This window comes from Pipra filicauda, unplaced genomic scaffold, assembly GCF_003945595.2.
Source record: "Pipra filicauda isolate LSUMZ 115617 unplaced genomic scaffold, ASM394559v2 scaffold74_size2892960_pilon, whole genome shotgun sequence".
Classification (NCBI taxonomy): domain Eukaryota; kingdom Metazoa; phylum Chordata; class Aves; order Passeriformes; family Pipridae; genus Pipra; species Pipra filicauda.
This window is the reverse complement of record NW_024104920.1, coordinates 731,381-750,359: the sequence shown is the minus strand read 5'-3', so window position 1 is coordinate 750,359 and position 18,979 is coordinate 731,381. Positions and strand designations below refer to the sequence as shown.

The window sequence follows — 18,979 nt, the reverse complement described above, 5'->3', positions numbered from 1 at the left end:
GGGCTTGTTGTGCTTTTTATTAAAATGCTCTCGTGGAGCGCTTAGAAAGGTTGGCTTTGCACAGCCCCAGCTTCCTTCTTTAATAAATGCAGCCTCGGCTTACAGTTTTTCCCTCTGATGTGTCAGCTGGGGGACTCGCTTTCCATCTCAAATACACCCAGACTGCTTAAATCATCCTTATTTCTCTCACAGGGAGAGAGACTTTTGCTCTCCAAAACTTTTCACGCCCTAAGTTAATAAAACTTCTCCACTGAAAGGGATGGATGTGACACTGTGCTGAGGATTTCATGGCCGAGCGCTGGATTATTGCTGTGGTGTAAAGGGCTCCCCAGCCTTGGTAAGCACATTGAATGTCTTCTTAAAATATGAGGTTGAAATGCATTTGGCAATAGCTATCCCTGAAAGCTGCTGGAAGAGCTCACCCCCTTTGCTGGTGAGGAATGCTTCCCAAGGGGGCTGCACAGCCCAGGTCTGCTGCTTTGTTGCTCCAGACAGCCCACTGGTGAGGTGCCCTGTGCTTTTGCTGAAGGCCACTCTGCTTGGGCATGTGCTTTGAGGGCTGGAAAGAGAGCTGGGCTGGAAGCCAGGGCAGAGTTACTCTGTATAAACACGAGAGACCAGGAGGGCAAAAATAGTGCTAGAAATTTTGACAGTGTTTGTAAAGAAGTCAACTCTGTTATTAAGCATGAAATTGGCAGCTGATCTGAAGGTGACAAAGCAGCCCTACACCATGCCAGGAGGGACCTGATAGGAAATTCAGAAAAACATCTGGGACAGGACAGCTATTTCCTCTAGATTGTAAACATTTAACCAAGGACATGTTAGCAAAGTCTTTTGCAGCAAACAGTCCTGAGCTACCAGCCTGCGCCGGCTCGTCCCGCAGCCCTCCGCCCACCGCAGCAGCACAAAGAAGCAGGGCTATATTTCTTCCCTTGATTTTTGGCACCAGGGCCAAGGCAGGGGTAGAGCTGCTGAGTGTTTAATTCAGTGCTTTCCATTTTAGATATTAGTGCTGCAACTGAATTATGATATAGGAGCCTAGAGAGGAATCATTCCCTCTCAACACATTCTGGATTAGTTATTTTCCTATTAAACTGCTTTAGACATGGTGAGTTTGTTGCCTCAGATGGGTCAGTGCATGTAACAGGAGTTGATAGGAAAGCCTAATCCTACCTGATCAGTGTGAGTGACAATAGGGACCTATTGAATTCCATGCAGATTTTGCTATAGACGTATACAGACCAACACTCAGTCACCCTCTGTATTTACATTACAGGGCTGTGCTGAGCAGACAAAGTAAGGCTGAAAGGACACAGCAGGGATCCAGCAGTGGTGGCACTGGCTGCAGGAGTCAGCGCTTGAGGGTTCACCAACAACTCTCATGGCCTGGTGGGTTTGGCCCATTTAGGGTGTAAAGTGGGAAGGTGTGAACTATCTCTGCTCAGCTACAGTAAATAGAGCAATCCAGCTTCCTCGGGGAGGGGCTGTGGGGAGAGAAGGTGCCTTTATGGGTGCTAGTAGTCATGGCCTGAGCCTGACAGTTATGGAGATGTAAAGGCAACATCCTGCAATAGACAGGCTCCTCATGGTCCATGCAGAGAGGAGGTGGGAGCACCAGCCTCCCTGCCTGCCAAAGTCACTCTCCATGGCTAAGCTGGCACCAGTTTTCACTGAATCCTGTTGGATGGTTGGTGACAGTGCCAGGCTCCAGGAGACAGAGGAGCTTTTCAGAGACACAGAAGAGAGTGAGGCGACGGGAGGCTCCACTTGCACCTGCCTGCAATTAATTAATTACGAATCCACTCATTAGCTCAGCCCCATGGCTCCCCTCACTGCCAAGCCCCCAGCTGTCCGGAGAGCAAGTCATTATTAGAAACGATTTCCTATTAAACTCAAAAGCAAAGGAATATTTCAAAGAAGAAGGGGCAAGGGAAACAGCAAGGGTGCACGCACGATTGCAATCAGCTCTTGAGGATGTGCTGGAGTGGTTGGATCCCCATCTTGCAGCAGCCTGAGAATGGTGAAATCGATTTCATTAGCCTGCTCAGCTCCTGATTAGTCTTGTGCCACATAAAACACCCCTGTGGCCCTCACAGTCCAGCCTCTGCTGGCAGTGAGTACCCGTGTGTGCATGGCAAATGCACCAAGACACCCCAGGTCTCACCCTGTCCTGCTGGCTGCAGAGCAGTGCCACCCAATTGCAATCCCACCTCGTGCTGAAAAAAAAACCCTGAAGATTTCAATTTCTTGAAGTATATGCCTGCCTCCCCTTGGTGCCCAAGAGGCAGCTGCAGCCCAGCTCGCAGGCTTTTAACCTCAGCCGGAGCACACATCTGCTTTGCCGCCCGTTTTCCTATTACCTGCTCTCTGCTCCTCGCGTTAGCAGAGGCTCATCTTAAACCGCAGTGATTTACAGGCGGTGCTACGGCAGGACAGGTCTGACACTGATTGAGTCGCTTATCTGCCGTCTCCGTCCTGCTCTCTGACAGCCTCTCCCCCAGGTATCAATCTGCACATCAGTTCTTTATTCCTGGGTGAGGGGAGAGCTGTCAAGGTTGCAGCTACACTGTCATCTTCATCTAAGCTGCCAGCCGCCCTTCATTGCTTAAAGACCCTCTTTAACACACAGGTGCTTTGGGAGGGGGCCACCGTGTTGGAGACAGCAGCAAAATTTCATTTGCTCTCAAGGTGCTCGGGGCTTGATTGATTGGCTCTCATTTGTCAGGGTACCCATACATAAATAAGAGTTTCCAAGCTGTAGGTTCAGCCCCACTGCTTCTCCCTTCTGCAGCCCCTGCAGCACGAGTTGGCAGGGTGTTAGGACCCCTGTGAGACACGAGGTTCCCTTGTGGGGCCACCATCAGGGCGGTGAGACAGAGCAGAGGGAGGGTAGAGAAGAAAAGTATGCAGAGCCAGGCTTAGCACTGGGGTTTGCTAGGAGTCCCCACTGTCTTGTGCTACCCAAGGATGGGGGTGAAGCAGAACTGCAGAAAACCACTCCATCCCAGTCACTGTCCCCCTTTGCAGGTCCATGGAAACAGGACAGGGATATATGCCTGGATACCAGCACCTGCACCCTGGTGAGTGGACAGACTGGTACAGGCTGACCCCCACTGTGTGCACTTTAGTTCCAAATGATGTTTTTCTTAGCCTAAACCAGCACTCCTCTCTGGGATTGCTGGCAGCACTGGGCAGTGGCACATGGTGAGAAGAAGGGACCTGCGTCCACTAGTGGGTTTGCTCTCAGGTGCTGCTCTTAGGCCAGAGGAGCTTCCAGATGTCCCCAGCTCTGAGAGGCTGTGTTAAAGCCCCACATCACCTTGATCTGAGAGGCAGCCTGGGATGGGCAGTGAGCAGCAAAGGAGAGCAGTGGGCATGGCGCTGTGTGCCTCCAGCGGTGCCTTGTTTTGTTGGGGTTTCTGCCACTCACAGCCCTCTCAGTTTGGGTTCCTTGTTGCTGCTTTTTCATGAATAAAAAAGCCACTGAAACATAATCTCTACCATAATGTTTATTAAATAGTAATTTTAAAAGGTTTTTATACAAATCATATAAACACAGGTTTTTTTGTTTTGTTTTGTTTGTTTTTTTACACTGAAGAATCACAGTAAAAGCTCTTTAAGTCCATAAGTCCTGGCTCAGCCAGTGAACGATCAAATACCTTGAACTGCAAACCTTGGAGAAGTTTCATTTCTGCATATAATTTCTTAATGGTTTAATTCCCATGCTCACCTCCGGCACCTTCCCACACAACGAAGTCACCCAACACTACAGCCCATCAGCAACATGTCCTTGCCATAGGAAGGGTGTGGAGGCAACAGCCTGTTTAAGCAAAGGCATTAACACTGTTTTTTTTCTTTTCTGAATTTCACAGAGGGAATTGTGATCAGCAAACCATCAGCAGAGGAGGATGCAATGAATTGAATGCACTGATGACTTCCCCCTACCACCCCCCCACCCCCCGTTAAAGTTACAATCAAACACAGTTTTCCGTAGAACAGTAAAGCACCCGGCAGAGGTAAGTGAGGTATTGGCTGTGCAGCATTTTCGGCCTTCTCCCACCTGGCAAGCGCACACGTGGGCCCTGCCCCATCTGCAAGGGGCAGGTGGGACACGCAGGGTGGGCGCTTTGCTGGGCCCGTGCCACCTTAGTGCCAAGATCAGCAGTACTCTCCTGCCCCAGATCAAGAGATACATTAACACGAGTCAGTCCCACAGAATAAGTCACATACACGATACATACAGAGAATTCACGTGCGTGTGCAAACACACTATTTCTGAATATATGTATATATGAACTCTTCTCTCTGTACGCCTACTAGACACCATAACATCACCTTTTTAATTATATATTTTCACCTATTGTTTGCCTAAGTTGGCTTTTCTAGTGTATGGTCCTTTTCCATTCATCCTTCCCCTCTCCTGTGATGTGAAGGGGATAAAATCATTGAGCAGCAGCAATCCAGCTTTGAAATGGTCTGGTACATTTCCTCTCACTGCCTCTGTTTCTTTTGTACAGTAAAATAACACCCCTGTGGAATTTGTCTGCGAAGAATGCCAAAAGAAATAAGGTGATTCAAAAGGAGAATCAGAGATACATTTACTGTTTCTGTCGGGTGCACAGTGTGAATTAAAAAACCAAAGGCCTTTGTGTGTGCGCGTCTCTGCGTGTGTGTATGAACCATGGATGTTCTGATGACGCAGCTGCTGGTATCTGCTCCCCCAGTACACCTGCGTCTTTCTTACAGCAGAGAAGTCTTTTCTTTTTTTCTAAAAACTTACTGTCTGAGGGAGCTCTTCATGAAACACTAGACAAATGTTCCTATTCCCACAGTACCAAGGAGCAGCTGTGGCACTGCTCATGTGTCCATGCTCATCTCCTCTCCAGATGTTGCTCCTCTCCCCAAACACCTGGCCTCCTGCACAATGTGTTTGCAGGGGCTGGGCAAACTAAGCTTCACAGCACATCACACCTTTGTCGCTCTGGAGTTAGCAAAGAAAAAAATTCCATCCCCAACCCCAACTATTTGCCAGGTGAAACGTACAAACCAAGACACATCAGGTATTTCCAAGGAGCCCCTGAAAAAGGAAACCCAATGTGCTGGAAAGGTTTCTTCTTTACGTATGTGCAAGCTAATAGGGGTGATCAGTCTGTACTGAATTGGAAATTAGGACATTGGTTTGGGACCCAGCATTTGAATTCTTTTTCTCCATTCGTTTTCCTAATGCTCCTCTCCCACAGCACAGTGGTAAGTGGAGAAGTATCAGCTGCCAGACAGTGTAGTCAGACCACTTGAAAGTAGAAGGACCAGACTTGTTCTACTGGGCTCTACCCAGCAGAGAGTGGTGAAGAAGAGTGTTTTGCAGGGAAGGATGAAGGCCTCACTTGCTGTTTGATACAGCACTGATCATCAGATGGAGGAAAAATACTTCTTCTAAGGCACTTGTTCAAAGTAAAAAAAAGCACAGCTCATAAATAAAACTTGGGGTTTTTGCTACTGATCAGGAGCAGCGCAGCTTTGCTCCAAAGGGAATATGGCAGCAGCCGTTTGGTCCAGCGGTGCTGGTGGCACCAGTTCATGCCCCCCAGCTCCAGGGAGAAAGACAGAACTGTGAAAGTGAGGGGGGCCAGTGGGTACCATGGCCAGGCTCTACCACAGGGGCTGTGGGTACGGCTCCAGCCTCCTTCCCTGTTCATTTTCTCTCCCTGGCACTTTGGAGAGACCTTGGCACTGTACCTCAAGTCAAACCCCAAGTGAAGCCCCCTTCCCAAAGCCGTTGCCTAAGTGCCGGACACCTGACAGGCTCTATCTTTTGTTTGCTGCAATTTTCTCATTATAACAAAAAGAAAAATGGCAGGCTCAAGAGGGGTGGAAGATTCAGAGAGAGGCCTTCCTGATGAAGGCGTCAGTTGTTGCAATCAAAGATCTGGATTTAATAAATGGCTCTTATTCACAAATCACTTTAAGGCTCTTCAGCTTCTCTCAAAGAGGTGCTTCTACATATAGGGTTTCCTTTCTATTTTATTTCTTAATGATTTCAGAAAGCACTGTTGTTACCATTGACACTAAAGCCAGTATCCCACCTTTCCCCCACCATCAGGAGAAGGAAAGTTGAAGGTAACAACATACTTCCATTTTCAGGACTGCAAACTGCAGCTTCCTGTTCTTAGTGTGAAGTGCACAAATCCCTACAACAATATCTGGATGGAGTCTAAAATGGACAGGGTCTCTGCGTGTTTGTGTGTGTATGTTATTTCTAAAGAAATCCCTCAGCCTTCTCAGCAACTCACCAGAGAAAGGAGGTGGGAAATAACAATCAACATTTAGTTTCTCACATCCAAAAGGTAAACCAGTCTCCCTCACCACATCCCAGCCACTCGCATCAGCAGAAAATGAAGATGAACCAACAAACGAGGGGCTCATTACCCCCTTTGCCCAGCACAGTCTGGTTTGCAGGAAAACCCACTCAGTCCTGGCAAAGTGCAACTCGCCAGCAGGACCTGGTGGCAGGAGCAACAACTCCCCTCGTTCCCTGTTATGGCATTCAGTTCCCATAGAAAACAGCAAAAAAGTACCCCCTGCCAGCCCACCTCATGGGGCACAATGCCAAGGGTGATCCCCAGGCACCCATCAGGCCTCCGAGCAGCACTTCTGGTGGTTCATCTTGACCTTGTGCTTGATGCCATCGTACAGTTCAAAGTTGTAGTTCTCCAGCGTGGTGGAGCTCCGTGAGGACAGCCCGGCGTACGAGCACGTGCAGTAGAGGAGCAGACCAGCACAGATAGCCCCGAGGAGGACGCCCAGGGAGCTCATTGCTATAATGGTCACCAGGATGGGATCCAGGGTGTACAGCCAGCTTTTTTCTTTGTCCAGCTTCGGGGTTCCTGGAGAGTTAGTAGAGAACAGTGTGTCGTTCCTATCCGATCCAAAGTAATCTGCAGTGGAACGGGCACTTATTATCCAGGGATCACTTTTTATTCCCTCTCACCTTTACACATTACTTACTTGGAGTTGTGACAGCTTTAAAAAGGTATAAGTATATATATGAGAATATTTCAGCAGGATTCACTAAACTGGGTCTAGAAATACTGTGAAGCACTGAACTACCTAGAAAGTTAGGCACTCTTAAATCACTTTTACACATCAGACCATTTACATGGCATGCTAGCAATTTACACCCCCCGAAACTCTAGCCCTTCCAGTGCCACTGGGTTCAAAGCTATGGAAACAATCTGTCACAGTTCTCAGACTTAATTTTCTTCATTTATAAGTCAAAATGCTATGCAAGCATCAATTAATGCTTGAAAGCTCACTTTCACTTGTTCTAACACAAATACAATATATTGACCTTGCAAGGTTGCTGGCTGTTGGAAAACAGGAAAAGAAAATTAATGTCTTTGTCCAGACACTAAGCCACCTCTTCAGTGTATGTTCTTAAGTGTGTTATAGCTCCTAATACCGACTAAAGCTGAGGTTTGTGAGTAATCATAGCATCTGATACTAAAACACAAGTTGCCACAGATTGCCCATGTGGCATTTGGGTACCAACCTGGATCATTGTCTTCAAAGTCTTGCTCAGAGCTTGGAAAGTCATCCTCCATTCTTGGGAAGTTCACTAGAACAACAAGATGGGAAGCGCTGTTTGTTAAAATAGGCCTTTTTGGGGGGTATTATTGCCACTGGTCACTGGATTGAGAGACCAGCCAGAAAAAAAGTAACAGTTAAAACTACTACAATGCTCTTTCTCATGGAAGGAGGAAGAACTCTTTCTTTTCTTCCTTTGGCCAAAGTCAGTGAAGACTCTTGCACCTTTGAGAGAACGGGATCTTCCCACTACATCACATTTCATGACCACCAAATGACCAGCTTTTAAGAAGAAAAGAGAGTGAAAAGCAAAGAAACCAGACAACCTGAATAGCACTAAAATATTGTCACTGGTGCCTGCATAATGGCCATAATTCACTATTAACATACTCCTGGGTATTACCCTTACAACTTTGAATAGGATCTTAGTGCCTTTAATTACTTGCCACTAATGCTGGATCCATTTAGCACACACTCTATTTTTCATCTTTCCCCATACATTTTACTGGATACAGAGCTTCAATGATCCAGTTCCTCTTTGGGTTTCAGATAAATTCATAGTAATTTGAGGAATTCATGTATCATCATTATATGTTTTAATGCAAAAGCTGGTTGAAATTGGGAGAGAGGCAAATGGGTGTCCATATCTAGGCATTTATGTTAATATTTCTGTGATCCAAATTCCTTTTAGTGATGACATTTCTTTTTATTGTTCAGCACAGACCAGGGACTAGTAACCAAATGCACATACTATAATCTGAGCAGAAGTAAGCTATTTTCCTGTGCAGTCTTCCTAGCATTATCTCTACGTACAGAGAGATTTTTTCACTTTTTCACTTTTCCAAAAGAAAATGTCTTTTCATTTCAATCTGCCAAGACTTTTCAAAGTTGACTGTAACTTGGGGTCCTCAGCTGAGAAGGTGTCTTGAAATGATCAGGAATGCAGAAAATCAGGGACTACTAGAAAGCGATAGAAGTCACACCCTTGAAATAGTTGTGGTTGGAAACCAAGACTACTTTGCGTCTTGTGCAAAAATGGCAAGAAGAGTTTAAAGAGGTTATTTATAAACAACCAAAACCAAAGAATGTAACTTGTGACTAAAAAAACAAGTGCAAAGAAATTATTCAAAACCTTATAAGAGAATATTTCTGCATATTTGCATGGATATTTAGGACTTGAAAAGGCCCCTTGAATTTTCAAATCCATTTTTTGCTATCCCAGGCAACCATATCAGGCAATTCCTGCCAGCAACCTTTCAAGGTTCACTTCCAGGGTGGGGGGCTCTGCTGAATGCCATGCTGCCCCAACACCACCTTACACTTGACTGCAGAGATCCTCTGTGCTAGTACTAATGATACCTTGCCAAATACCCATTCCTTGGGCAGAACTGTAACAACACTCAAGGGATTAAGGGATTTCTTTGAATTTTCTAGTGAATCTGGCAACAGGAACACACCCAACCCTCCTGATGATGAGTTCTGCTTTTAGTGAGTCAGGTAGTTAAACTGACTCAAGGCTGTTGGGAGATTGTTGAAGAAACATAGGTGCACACTGTCTTCCATAAATCCTCACTTTAGCAGCGAGTTCACATGATTTCTCAACATTTCTCGAACTGACAGGCCCAGATGGCAACATCTTAGGGCTGGGAGAACTGCCTGAGGGCTTCTTGCAAACATTTAGAACCAAACATGTGGAAAAATAACTTGCAAAGCAGTTCACACGTGGAGTGTGCGTTGCTAGTCGTCCATTGGAAGACAAGCAGTGAGATTTGCCATCCGTGTCACCCACACAACCCTACAGAAACTGTATGTTGCTCGAAGATGAGCAGAGGTTGAAATCGGGCCACAGTCTGCCCAAGGAGTCCATATGTGGGGAAAGACTGTTGGAAGTCATTTGCCTTTCCATATTGTAGTTGCTCTAAATTTTGTATGAGAACAAGCTAGCAATTTGGTCCTTTTGTTATTTCCCCGGGTAACCTTGAGGGAAAAGCCAGAAAAAAAGAAGTATTGGTTAATTAACACTTTCAAAAGAACACCAGTTTGTCCAGACTAAAAGGAAGGAGCGCTGGGAAAATGTGAAAAGAGAGAACATTTATACAAAAAGCCCAGCCCAGAATCTATTTACTCGTCTAGCAATTTGCTCAATTCCCCATGCTAATATGACTCTTAAGTCCTGCTTAAATGATATCTTCCTCCTTGCCCATTTTCCTTCCTCCTCAGGCCCTCATTCTTCTGTTCCCCACATGCCATTTCATTGCTATTCAACTATATGTTATCACGCAGGGCTCTACACCAGCTTTGGAAAAACATAATTTGACATTTCTTTTTCCATCCTGGGGTTTCTCGAGTCATTAACTGAATCAGCTGGGGCTGTGTGGGTGTCTGTGGGAATTGAAGCTGGTGGTCTCAGTTCAGTTCCTAGTGGAGATGATTTGGAATCTAGCCTGTCACAGAATCTAGCCTGCTATTTGTCATCAATGAGGCTCCTCTGGAACAAGTCTCAGCAATACCGTCACAAGTGAAGCAGGCCACAGAAAGCAGCCCTCTTGGAAAGGGGTCCCCAGAAAAGCCCTTGCAAACTGCTGGGCAGAATGGGAGAAACATGGATCGCTCTCTGTTGTGGAGAGCTGCTTCTTTAAAGGGCAGCTTCCAGGAACAATTTAGTTTGTATTTTAATGGAGAAAAAAATATATTGGAGAAAGGGAGGCAAGAAAGTTAGGGGGAACTGTATTTAAACATGAAAGAAGAATGCTTTCTCCTGAGTGAAAGGCACTTTTTAAAGCTTGTGTGCTGAATGATGGCTGTGAGCACCTAGCCAGTCATGCCCAAAAGATGATGTTAGCAAAGATGCTGGAAACAGCCCGATGCCAAGAAAGATTGTTATCTGTTGGATCTGAGAGCACTACCAGCTAAAAGGCTAATTTACGGGACCTGAAAAAAAGAAATATTAAATTCTAATCAAAGACAAGGACTGACTTAAGTACCATGTTTGTATGAACTCATGGAGGGAGAGAATTAGTATTTCCAGAGTTTCAGTGTACATCTGTTTTAAAATAGTAGCAGGGCTGGGAGGGATTGGGCCAGGGCAGATGAAGGAGGCACGAGGACAGACAAGGTTATATGGTGTCTCACCATAGACATGTCTGTGCTTCTTGCAAGAAAGCTCTCCAAACCTGAGCTCAGCATGAGCTCAGCATGTCATATGGACTGGCATGTACTTCCCATCACCACACGTGCCGGATGCCAGCTCTTCTGCACAGGCTTACCAGCAATGCCCACCGTCTCAGGCAGAGACCTCTCCACAGCAGTAGCTCTTGGTTTGGTGCAGAGAACACCAAGTTCTGATTGCTGGAACCTGGACACATTCTTCCAAAGCAAATGACAACCATCAAGAAAAAAAAGTTGCTGTTTCTTTCTAGACTGACTTTGTCTGGTATAAATCCAGGCACTGAGTGTTGCCTCCTGCTGGGTCCCTCCACAGTGGGGCAGAGCTCTATCACCCCACATCTCTTTACACATAGGCATTTGCGGGTGGTGGCCATGGCGCCTCTTCAACTCTTTCTGGGTGAACAAAATGAGCATCTCAGCAGGAGGTGCCTTTCCCAAACAATATATTGAACTTGCAGCAATTTCCAGCTCTTTTTGTTGCCTGCCCACAGCTGCTCTGGCACAGGGGAGCCTGGCCTGGAGAGCACCCAGGATGCACTCCCACCATCCCCATGCTCCTGCTCCCCACTTTCTGCAGGGGTCCATGGGCTCTGGGGATGAAGGGGATGCACCAGGTGATGGTGGCTTGTGAGCATTGCTACCTACCATCTTTCACTCCACAGTAACATCTGTGGCTGTGCCTGCTGGTACAAAAGAGCAGAACATGTAGGAGGAACAACAAACTGGTCTTTCTGGGAAAGTGAGCAGCACATGGTTGTTTCCCCACTGTGTAAAGGACCAGAGGCAGCCATCTACGTGCTCACTCCTCTCTCCTGCTGCTACAACATCCCTCTTGGCCAGTTGCTATCCGGCCCAGCAAGGAGAGTGTAGGAGGTGCACGACTGATTTGCTGCCAAACAGTGCCAACAGTGCCCTGAAACATTAAATGAGGCCATATCCAGGAAAACGGGGGCAGAAACTGCCACTTCCCAGCCTTGGCAGGGAGAGACAGAGCTCTGTCTCCGCACTCATCCTTGCTTTTCTATCTTTGCTCATTCCCAGTCCTTTTCTCTCAGCAGCAATAGCGTGACTCCAACACACATCATTTTGTTTTGACACAGCCGAGCAGCCGTGGTGGCCTCGCCTTGACACCGCTCTGCTTGGCAGCAGTGCAATGTTGCTCCTCTGGCTGGGAGCCCTGGGGGCTGGGGGTGACACCTCCCACCCTCAGTGAATGGGGAAGCACTTCTCAAAGCAGGAGCACAGGCATCAGGCAGAAACACTCCCTCTGAATCCCTCATTGCTCTATTTCCAGCTGAAAATCCACCTCACTTCTGTCTTCCCCACTCCTCCAGAAACACAGAACTACTTTAGTTTACAGAAGGATTAAGTCCCTGCCAAATTTCAAATTAAAACAGTGCTTTGGCTGCAGTTGAGCATTAAAGAAAGCAAACAAGCAGCCACTCCCTGGCCTGGCCACCCTCTGTCGTGCAGGAATCCTTGGACCTCATTCTCAGATTGCCTTGGGGCTGCCCTGGCAGTGGTCAATAGGGCACACCATGGAACCATCTTCTGGGGGGCACCGAGGAGCCTCCTGCACTCCTTGGGCTTCCCATGTGCAGAAAACATGTGGAAGTGTGGCTGGGCAGCTGAAGACCCCCCACCAAAAACACTTGGAGACATGAAGGCAGGCTGGGTGCTTGAGGCAGAGGCGGATGTGAGCAGGCAGCTATTTCCAGCCCCGGTGCTGCCCTCCAACATGCGGCACCCTGCCCTGCTGCACACATGGCAGATGGCCAAGGTGGCTGCCCAAACAAGGACCCTGCCAAACCCTCTCTGCAGCAGACATGTCCCCTGTTGCAGCCTGATCCCTTCTCCAGTGTTCCCTGCTTTTCCACGTCTCCTCTGCACCAACACCAGGCCAGGGAAACAGTGGTGGTGGCATGCTGTATGCATGACAGTGGCATTACACAGCATGGTTTTCCTCTTCCTCTCCCTTAGTGCTGGACTACCTGGGTAAGGATACACTCAGGTTCGGTTGCCTGTGCTAGAGCTCACCAGTCCCAAACCGAGTAGCTCCTTGGTGCAAGGGCAGCACTTGCCACCGTGCAAGGACTTGGAGCTGGGGGAGAAGCTGGCAGCTCTGTGGCATCCTGATATGTTTATCACCCTCCCCGTTGTTGCTGTTTGTTTTTACAGCGCAGTGGCTAACGACACGATTCCTCAAAGTGGCAGTCACGCCTGCAGTCTCTGCTAAGAGCCGCCAAAGCCACTGATGGAGGAGCTGTGGCGGAAAGCCAAGCGGCTGTCCAAGCTTGCCTTGGGGCTCGCCTGCTGTCTGTGCGCCTCACTCTGCTGCCCTGACATAGAGTAAGCGGGGGCCGGCCCCGATAAAGTCAGTAGGTTTTCACAGGGTTTCTAGAGGGGCAAAAATCCAATCAGAGTCCATGCACAGTCTGGTTTCTACCTTGTTCCCTTGCACTCACCAGCAGAGGCATTTCATCCCTGCCAGGAAAAGCCAACCTCGCCCACACAGCCCGGAGGGAAGCGGCTCTGGCGTCCCTGTGCCGAGTGTCATCCTGCAGGTGCATGCCCTGGCAGGAGGCTGACCCAACTCTGCGGCCAGTCTCTCGGCTGGTGAATGAGCACTGCACTTTGCAGCCTGAGTGATCAGCCATCTCGGGCATGCTGACATTGCCAAGGCACAGCACAGCCCTCCCTTTCCCACAGCGCCCTTTGCTTTGCCAGGCCAGTGCTCCATCTCTCACATCCACATTAGGCACTGGCTTTGCCCAGTCATTTACAGAGAATATCCATGGACTCCCTTCTGCCAACCGCATGGCATTGCTTTCCCTACAACACAGCAGCAACTGTAAAGATAAAAAGAGTGACACCATTCACCCCATGTTCCACCAGGGAGCCATGCCCAGAGCCTCCACATGCCACACAGGAGACATCAGGCTTCCACCTCTAATACTGCTCCCTGAAATACAGAGCCCCAACAGCTACCCCAAAAAGTTTACCCCTTTTTTTTAAGTAAACACTTGAATTCATGAAGTTACTGGCAGAAGAGTTTGCATCAAAATCACACTAAGTTGTATTTATTTCCTTAAACAAAGCATGCTAATTTAGCTGCTTTCTTCCCTGTGATGTGCTGCAGCCTGAGCAGGACCCAACTCTCCAGTCAATCTGTCTGTGGCTCACGTGCAGAATAATTAGACCCTGAATGATTCCTCCCTTTTCGTCTGTTTACTTAACAGAATTTTTTTCTTCCTTGTTGAGAAGCCATTAGCTAGTTTCTCTCTCCCTGTTTTTCACATATGCATATTTGTTTTGAATTTTGCCTGAACAGTCGCTGAAGTGTACAAAATGCAAATTACAAGTGTATGGGTTTTGCTGTACAATTAGAGCAAAAAAAAAACAAACCCCTCCCTCAGAAAAGCAGCATGTGTCCTCAGCTTTGCTTGTGTTTGAACAGCCAATGTGAGGGATCACATTTGAATTATTTTTTTGTCGATGGCCTGAATTCCTAGTAAAGTCAGGAAGTTTCCTTGCAAAGCTGAGCTGTATGCCAGGGTAAAGAGTATAACAGAAGGAAAATAAATGAAGGAGGGAAGGAAAAACTTCTCAAACTGGCAGCAAAATGTATTTCACATGAAAGGTGAGGCTGCTGACTGCTGAAGGGCTGAAAGGTGCACCTAGAGAAGACAAGAAGCAGAACTGCTGCAGCAGAGGTCCCTGTAACAAGTTGGGAGGGCTCAGGTGAAGGAAAGGTGGGGATGCACACCTCTCTAAACACTCTGTGCTGTGGCACCCAGGCCACTCCCGAGGAGGTCTCCTGCACAGTCTGACATGCAGAGGAAAGGACTGCACAGAAGAGGAACGTGTTGCTGTTTTCATTATTAATTTTAGTAATGGCTTACCCTTTTTTTGCTGTGCTCAGGGACAGTACAGCCAGCAGCCGAGCCAGCCGCAGGGGCCCCGGGAAGTTGGATGTCCTGTCCCCAGGGGCCCCCTGAAGAAATTCTGCATAATCACATTGAGCAATTTAGCACTTAGGCAACGTTAGTGAAATCCCCAAACAATCCCAAGTGTCAGTCCAGCTGCCCAAAAGTCCCACTAAGGACTGTTACAAGTGTAATGGATCTAAAAGCTGCTATTAATGGCCTGATCCTGAGTGCAGCAAAGCAGGGTGCACACAGCAGATGCGCTGCAGGGAGCTGAGTCTGCACAGGACAAGAGCTTCACTTTGCTAAAAGAAATAGCCCTGTTGCTCCAAAAGAAAACACGGAGTTTTGAAACTCAGCTTTGCTTCAGTCAACAGCATTCTCATTAGCAAAGAAAGAAGAAGAAAGAAAAACCCCAGATATTTGTATAAAAATATCATCATTTTATTACATTCCACACAATACATCTTCAAAGAATTTCAAAATTCCACAAGATATTTTTCACACACAGGCAACTGGGCAACGCTGGGGATGTCAGGGCTTGAGGAGCAGGGGAGAACTGGGAGTAAAAATCTTGAAGTGACCTTCTGTTTTGTCTTTGGTGATTTTGAAGGACAGGGTGCCACATTCTCCTCTCTGACATGCCAATGCATACTTGCTAAGTCCATAAGGGTGAACTTGGTCAAAGTGAGGAGATCATCTGAACTAGGGAGACTGAACTGACTTTGGAAATGTGACAGTATCATCTGCTGACATGGCTTATGCTGACCTGATAATGCAGCAAGGGCATGCCAGTATTTCACATCTGTTTTAATTCGCAGCTGGCTGAGGGGGACAGGATTTCACATCCCAAACCATATGCACCCCAACACCAGTGCTGTGTGATGAGGAGGCTCATGATGAAGCACCCTGGCCCCGAAGCCCCTCTCCAGGCACCCTTAAATGGTACTGCCTTTAAAGTGACAGGAGCTCCCCAGGTCCCTTCTGGCCCTGCTGAGACAGGCATGTCCCTGCTGCTCTTGAAAACCTTGTAGGAGCTGGGCCCGGCTCCCAGGTGCAAGGCTGCCCCGAGCACCCACCACCCCAGTGTGCTCACCATGGCACATCACCCTGGGTTTTTTCTGCACTCCCTGCATGTTTTAGACACTTGCTGCTGCAGCTGAGGGGGTCCCACTGAAATCTGTTGTGGAAACAGCATGGAGAGCTGAAACTGGCTGCATGAATTAAGGCAAGGAGGTGGGGGAGAGTGACACCCCCATGAGCAGAGATCCCTTGGGGATAGGGCTCTGCTGCCATAGGGGCCAATACCACTTACGCACAGCACCGTTTGTATTTCTACTTTTTTTTCCCAGACCAAAAGGAAGCTCAAGACTGCAGTGAAGTTAACAGAGCTGCTCATCTTGATTCATCTTATGCAATATTCATGAGCAAAGGAGGGATGGGCACTAGCAAGTTTAGGAGGGGAGAGGGAATCTGATCACTGATCACAAATGAACACAAACAAGATGGAGAACCTTGCTCACCGGAGGTACTTTTTTTTGCCTGCAAACAGATTAGGGTTAATGATTCAAACCACTTTGCATGTCATCATTCAGTAATTTATATAAGGCATTTCCACTACAATATGCTGGGCCATTCAACAGTCAGAGGCATGTGGAGGCTCCTCCTTGCCTCCCAAGTTAAGCAGCAGCAATAGCTGGGCCCCCCAGGCGCACAGGCTGGGCTTTGCTTGCTAGATGTTACTTGGCACTCTAAGAAGCAGAACATTAGCAAACGCAAAACTGATATTCTAGAAAGTCAACTGGCAATTTTTATGATTCAGCAGCTATGAATTGGGCAGAGGAAAAAAAAAACAAACCCAGAAAGGGGAACTATACTTGTCCCTTGAACATTTCTAGCAGAAAAACAAGGAGGAGCCCTCTCCCCCTTCCCCCTGTAAAAGCAAAACCATCAGCACCCAGAGCGAGGATACTTATTAAATAAATAAACCTTCAATTCTCAAGAAACTACAGTATTTAGCATCCACTAAGACCTGCTGAAGTCTATGTGTTACCCTAAGGCTGGCTTTAACATATACAAACAAAACATTCATTATGAACTTCTCTGATATAAGGCAACTTCAAATAGATTCACTTGTGGGTGGGGGAAGAGGAGGGTTTCCCCTCCCTCTTCCATACAATGGCTGTGTTATCATGTTGGTTGCAGAAAGAATAAGATGTAGAGATCTTACTTTTTGAACATCTATGGACCTCTCTGGATTCTTCTAGCCATCTGAGGTGGACATTCCTACTGTCCAGCCTGGCCTCTTCTCAATTTGCACCCAGACATTTAACACTATCAAACAAGAAACCCAGCCAAAGCTAGATAAGGCAACAAAAAAGCATTGCTCTCTTCCCCAAGTAAACAAATCAGGACATTCACCATAAACACATCCCAGACCTTCCAGAGAGGAGGTGGGAAGGGGGGGGGAATTAACAACAACAAAAAAGCATTCCCTGTGCAAGTAGAAGCAACAATAAGCAAATTAAAAAGGGGCTTTTTCTAAATACACAGTCAGTCAGTCATATGCACTCCCATACACACTCTCACACACAGATTTAGCACGCATGCGCACGAGCCTCACACACAAGCTTCCAGGCTCGCCATCAAGTTCCCTTGCAGGCTGCGTACTGGGAGGAGGAAAAAAAAAACCAAACCAAAGAAGCTGACCAACAAAAAATATTCCCCAAATAAACACAACAAAACAAAAAAAAATCCCCACCCCAAGACTCCTTGAAAAGTAATCGAAAGGGAGTGTTCACTTCTGAAGTGAAGGGGCGGTGTGTCTCTTCTTGCAATCCAAGATGCAGCATTAGTTTAGTTTGTAAAAGATTCGGGGAGGGTTGGGGGACGGAGAAGGGACGGAGATGTCTAAGAGTTCACACATATGTTAGGTAAGGAAAAAAGTGCAAAACTGAGGCAACGTATTTGAAGTCTTAGTTTCTGTCTGTCTGTCTGTTTTGTGTTTTGTTTGCTCTCTTGTTCCTGTTCGGCTCTCAGCAGCGCGAGCTGGGGTCTTGCTCTAGTTTTATGGTTAGGGTGGGCTCCACGGCCACGGGGGCCCCGTTGGCATAATGGGAGGTTTTGTAGGTGATGGAGTGATCGCTCTTCTTGGCCGCATAGCGGAACCGGTGGTAGTGGAGCACAAGGGCCAGCGCGACGGAGACCAGCACCACAACAGCACCTCCGGCGGCAATAACGTAATACCAGTAGGCTGGGATGGGCTGCACTGACACCGTGTCCACTGTGGGCTCGGTCCCTGGCAGGAGGGTTGCCCCTGGGGAGGAGACACAGAACAGGGTTGCTAGGTGGGAGGCATGCAGACGCATAAAAAGAAACACACATGCTTTCAAGAGTACAGCACGGAGCAACACAAGGTCCCACAGCCGCCTCCGGATATGGGGCGTGCTCCTAGGGGAGGGCACAGCCTGGCATTTGCTGAGCCCGCATATTCAAGGGCCTTTTTCTTCCCTTTTAATTAATCAGGCTGCCTGGATTGCAATACAAATTCCATATGCACGCTATTATTACTGTTATTTCTGGCATCAAGAAATGTTTTTTTCCCTTCTTTTTTTTGGCCATCTCCAGATCAGCCACCTGGTTTTGTCTCCACATGGCAGATGTTGTCAAGCAGTGACAAAACACATCATGTTCCTAATTGGAAGAAAAGCATAATCTCAGATGGCCAAGGAAGTTACTACAGGAGACTGGGAAAGAGATTACAAGGAGAAGCATTTGTTGTTCTTACTGAAAAGACAGAGAAGAAGATCTCTGTTTGAAAGTGCTCTGCACACAGATCTAGTCTCAGTAGGTGCCCCATTCACAGACCTACAGATTTCCTTATTATTTTTTAAAGTGAGAAGGGATGGTTATAATTATTTACATGGCACGGGCTGCAAAATTCAACCCAACACTCATATAAGAAACTCATGCTCTTTCCAGCTTAAGCAAGCCAGGATTATGAATTCATGCTGGTAAAGCAACATGTCTAGGGAGGGCTGGAAAAGCACGTGCCTCCCTTGAATCCAAGGGCAGGCAGTGCCCATCCTCAGCTCAGCGATGGTCAACCCTTCCTACTCTTGCAGCTGTAGTATGTTGCAGGGCATGGCTGCAAGGCGCTGCTCTCCCTTCCCAGGTCATCCTGGGACAGCTCAGCACACATCTGTTGATCAGACACGCTGGGCCTCACCACCTGTCCACAGAGCATGTCCACACACGTGGCTCTGCAGGCACCCAGCACCGGGGTCGGCTCACGCCCACGG

The 18,979-nt window shown here is 47.5% G+C and overlaps 1 protein-coding gene and 1 long non-coding RNA gene across 4 annotated transcripts in view; one reads left to right on the top strand and one right to left on the bottom strand.

Annotated features, from left to right (window-relative positions):
• The first annotated feature begins 209 nt into the window (after window positions 1–209).
• On the top strand, window positions 210–4,063 carry LOC113993352. Its single transcript, XR_003542605.2, has 4 exons — window positions 210–337; window positions 1,277–1,389; window positions 3,028–3,080; window positions 3,873–4,063. It is a non-coding gene; the product is annotated as an uncharacterized LOC113993352 (long non-coding RNA).
• The window catches only part of NRP2 (neuropilin 2), an 89,068-nt gene continuing 73,580 nt past the window's right edge, over window positions 3,492–18,979 (bottom strand). The window contains exons 16-17 of one of the 3 annotated variants that reach the window (XM_027731364.2): window positions 7,550–7,615; window positions 3,492–6,935 (exon numbers count right to left, since the gene is read on the bottom strand). In XM_027731364.2, the coding sequence (XP_027587165.1) occupies window positions 6,631–6,935; window positions 7,550–7,615 (371 nt within the window). In that variant the 3' untranslated portion in view covers window positions 3,492–6,630. Of the gene's footprint in view, window positions 6,936–7,549; window positions 7,616–15,098; window positions 17,995–18,979 lie in introns of those variants that run through there. The other 2 variants (XM_027731365.2, XM_027731366.2) reach the window with 2 other exon arrangements.